This window comes from Helobdella robusta, assembly GCF_000326865.2.
Source record: "Helobdella robusta unplaced genomic scaffold HELROscaffold_4, whole genome shotgun sequence".
Taxonomy (NCBI): domain Eukaryota; kingdom Metazoa; phylum Annelida; class Clitellata; order Rhynchobdellida; family Glossiphoniidae; genus Helobdella; species Helobdella robusta.
The window spans coordinates 7,829,029-7,833,063 of NW_008704902.1; the positions used below are offsets into that span (position 1 = coordinate 7,829,029).

General features: G+C 31.0%; 1 protein-coding gene across 1 annotated transcript in view; it reads right to left on the reverse strand.

Annotated features, from left to right (window-relative positions):
- The window catches only part of HELRODRAFT_67352 (hypothetical protein), a gene marked incomplete at both ends in the record, with an annotated part of 22,528 nt that overhangs the window by 426 nt on the left and 18,067 nt on the right, over positions 1 to 4,035 (reverse strand). Inside the window, one exon of the mRNA XM_009024315.1 lies at positions 3,294 to 3,518. Coding sequence (XP_009022563.1) covers positions 3,294 to 3,518 — 225 coding nt within the window. The remainder of the gene's footprint in view (positions 1 to 3,293; positions 3,519 to 4,035) is intronic.

A 4,035-nucleotide genomic window follows, 5' to 3' on the forward strand; every position in this document is an offset into this window, starting at 1 on the left:
CTTCTGAAATATGTATCAAAAATTCGACTAGACGACATTAATCAGACGACGTCAATCAATATATTTATTGAAGTGAAACTCAATATTTTGAAAATTTGTTCAAAGACTAATAAACTATAAAGTGAAAGAAAAACGTTAATTTGTACAAAGATTTGGAAAACAAAGTTTTGTATTTTTACACAATTCAATACAAAGAACATTTTTTGAAAAAATTTACAAAGAAAAACTTTATTTGCATGTATTGGATTTGATAAGATAATGTTGATATGTTTGCCGTTTAACTGGTTAGTAATATTTAACTTTCCTCTCGTTACTCTGGTTTCTTGGGAAAAACTGTTAATGTCTGTTAAGTTTTATGTTTTATATTAAAACATTATGATTTATGATATACATTTATTTTCTTTGGACCAAATTTATTTTCTTTGCTTTGTATGTAACTTCACTTTTCCTTTTCTGTTGATCCGGTTGATAATAAACAAGTCAAGAACGTTGCTTAGTTTATTTCTCTTCTTTTAATGTCTTTCAATATTATATCAATTAATTAAACAATCTACGTGACAAGAAATTTAACAGGTTATTGGACCCAGATAACGTTTTTCTTAATTAATTGATTTGACGAAGAAAATTTAGAATAAAGAAATATCGTAAGATTCCTTTGTGAAGACTGAAGTGAAGAGTAAACACGTGCTTCTTCATTCTCTGAAAGTCATTATTTTGCTTCTAATTAAAAGGAGGTCAAATTGAAAGACAAGGAAGAAATGGATCTAACAAAAGTGCAAATCAAACACCTAGAAGGCAAAAGTAATTGGTTGAACTGAAAATCGAGAGTTTGTATAATACTACGCGGCATTCCTGATGCAATGGACGTAGTAAATGGCAAATTAAAAGTTTCAGATAAATCAAACGATGACTCAAATAAAGATGAGATAGCAAAATATCAAACTGCTTTGAACAGATTCAATAGAGTAGATTGTAGTGCTATGATTATTCTGTCAACCAACATGACCGATGAAACGTATGAAAAAGTTCGTTCATTCAGTAATGCCAGAGATGTTTGGTTAGAACTTTACAGATTATATGATGAAGTTAATGAAGATAAAGCATACAACTTATGCAAATTGAATCTATTAACAGCTGATGAAAATGGCTTATGCCAAAATGTTATAAAATGGATGAATACGATGATGTTGTCGCTCATGTCACAAAACTCAAGAATCTTTGGAAAGATTTAAAGGTTGAGTTAGGAAAAGAAGAAAACAGTGACTTGTTGCTGACGTGCCAAATAATTGAAACTTTGCCAAAAAAATATTTTTCATTTGCTGCAAGTTGGAGGTTGTGGAATAAGACTGAAAGAACAGTTGAAACACTCACAGATCAACTGTGTAGCTATGAGAGATCTTTGGAAGCCAAAACTGAATGTAATAAAGTATCAATGTCAAAGCAACAACTGAAAAGTCGTCATCACTAAACATGAAAGGTCAAAAACAAGATAAATTTGTCAGCAAACCAAGCGACTGATATGTCATTATTGCAAATTGCCAGGTCACATTGTAAGAAATTGTGAAAAATGGCATTCTGATGGTAGACCAGCAAAACCAAAAAATAACAATCCACGCGATGACAATAAGTCACTAGTTGTTACGGAATCAAGTGTTTTTGCAATTAATGAGTCAGCGTACACTGATGAATGGTTTTTTGACAATGGTGCAACGTGTCATCTAACTTTTCGAAGAGACATATTTCAAAGTTTTAAAAAATTTTCTCAGCCGAGTAAATTATATGTTGCAAATGGTGATACTGTTGAAGCTTTTGGAAAAGGAATTATTCACCTTCAAGTGAAAGTGAATAATAAATGGCAAACTGTTAAACTCACAGATGTCTTGTATGTGCCAAAAGTAAAAAAAAAAATTGTTCTCAGTACTTGCAACTCAAGATAAGAACAGAAATAGCTCTTTTGTTTCAACCTCAAGAAGTTGTCATCTACTTAATGACAATGTGATAAGTGTTGTTGGAATAAGAAACAATAATGGAGGTTTGTTCAAACTTGTTGCAAAAACTGTTAGACCGTTGAATTCTGAAGTCGAAGTTAACTTTGTCAATGATCAAGATGCATTGCAGTTATACCATAAACAAATGGGACATCAGAATAAGAAACGTGTTAAAAATGCATCGATCAAGAGATGTTATTTTTGATGAGAAGGTTGTCAAACCAAATTCAGTGATTTTGCAAGAAGAAAGTTGTTCAGATGATACAGTTTCGATTGATGTTGAAATCAAAGATGAAAACGAAGAAACTTTGATTAAAGAAAATATTTCAACTGATGAAGATGTTCACAACCGTAGTTCAGTTTCATCTGATGAAGAAGATCAATCTGACTGTTGTAATCAAAAGACCAAAGGTATGGTTTTACGTGACAGGAATAATATCAAAAAGCCATCTCGTTATGATCCTTTTGTTATGTTTGCATTATGTGAAGTACTTGAACCAGAGGGCTACAGAGATGCCATTCAAAGTGATGAAAAAGATGAATGGTTTAAAGCCATGAACAGTAAAATGCAGTCATTAGAGGAAAATCATACGTGAGATTTGGTAAGCCTTCCAAAAGGTCATAAGGCAATACCATGTCTACAAGGTAAAACACAATCCAGATAGTTCTGTTGAACGTTTTAAACCCAGGCTAGTGGTAAAAGGTTTTTCTCAGGAAAAGGGAATTGACTATGAAGAAACCTATGGTCCTGTGGTCAGAAGTTCAACTATAAGAACACTATTAAGTGTTGCTGCAAATGAAAAGATGTCACTCATGCAGTTTGAAGAGTCAACAGCATTTCTATACATTTCTTGTTCATCTGCTAGAACTACGACAATACAAAGCAGTGTAATGAGTTTTTAAATTATAATATAATAAAAAATCAGTATCAGCGTGGAGTGCAAGCTTGTTACTCGATCAAAAGAAAGACGGCACTAAATGATTTGAATCATATTATAAAATGAAATTTTGATTTCATGTCAAAAAACCTTTTAGTTAAACAAAACTTCTTCAATTGATCGAGAAAAAATTCGTTCACGGACAACCAACAAGCGATCCTAGTTTGCCAACAACTTCGATTAACATCGTTCCTACAACCATCACGCAACACAAATTTAGCATCTACATCGCAGCGAAGTACCGTCAACGTAGAATTTGCATTCACATAACTTTAATATCTCATACCTTCTCATGTTTAACAACAGAAAACATAAATTTAAAATCCTTATTACAAAATGGGAAAAGTAAATAAAAATAGATATTAACTTTTATGTTTTCTTCAGCTTGTGTTTTTAGGTCAAACCAAAAACCATAACTCATCCAAAATTTGATGAGTTCTAATGGGGGTTGAGAGCCGTATTCGTCATGCAGTGGCATATTGAAATCATCAATAAAAGCTATGAGCTTTTTGTTTAAGCAGGGGGCGAATACTCCTTTTGTACGTTTTTCCATTCTACTTTTGATAATATTTTGTACACTTTTAGACAAGGTCTTAAAAATTAAAAAAATTTAGCTATAATTGTGTAATAACATAAATATTAAAAAAACAATTTTTCAGCTGTTGACAGAGGCAAAATTTTATTAGCCGTAGAACAAAATTAATCATAAAAAACGCAACGAAAATGTTTCCGGTACTATGATTGAACGGGTTCAATTGCAAAATTTCCAATTTCTCCATGTTTTAATCAAATTCATTTAAAGCGTGAAGCAGAAATTAAAATTTCAATAACATTTATAACCTAATAGTGTCGACAATATTAATCTTAATTGTAAGCGCTGGCAATCTTTAAAACACATTCGCACTATTGAGAAAATATATATTTAACATATTAAATAAAACCATAAATTGATTTTACAGTTGATTAAACCAAACCTTATTTAAAAAATTTCTTTTTTAGACTAAAAAATATGGAACGATAAAAATAAATAAATCACTTTTAAAAACTCTTTGATTTATCTTTTTGCATTGTCAATAGAATAGTTACAAAAATAAATCAATTTTAGTAAT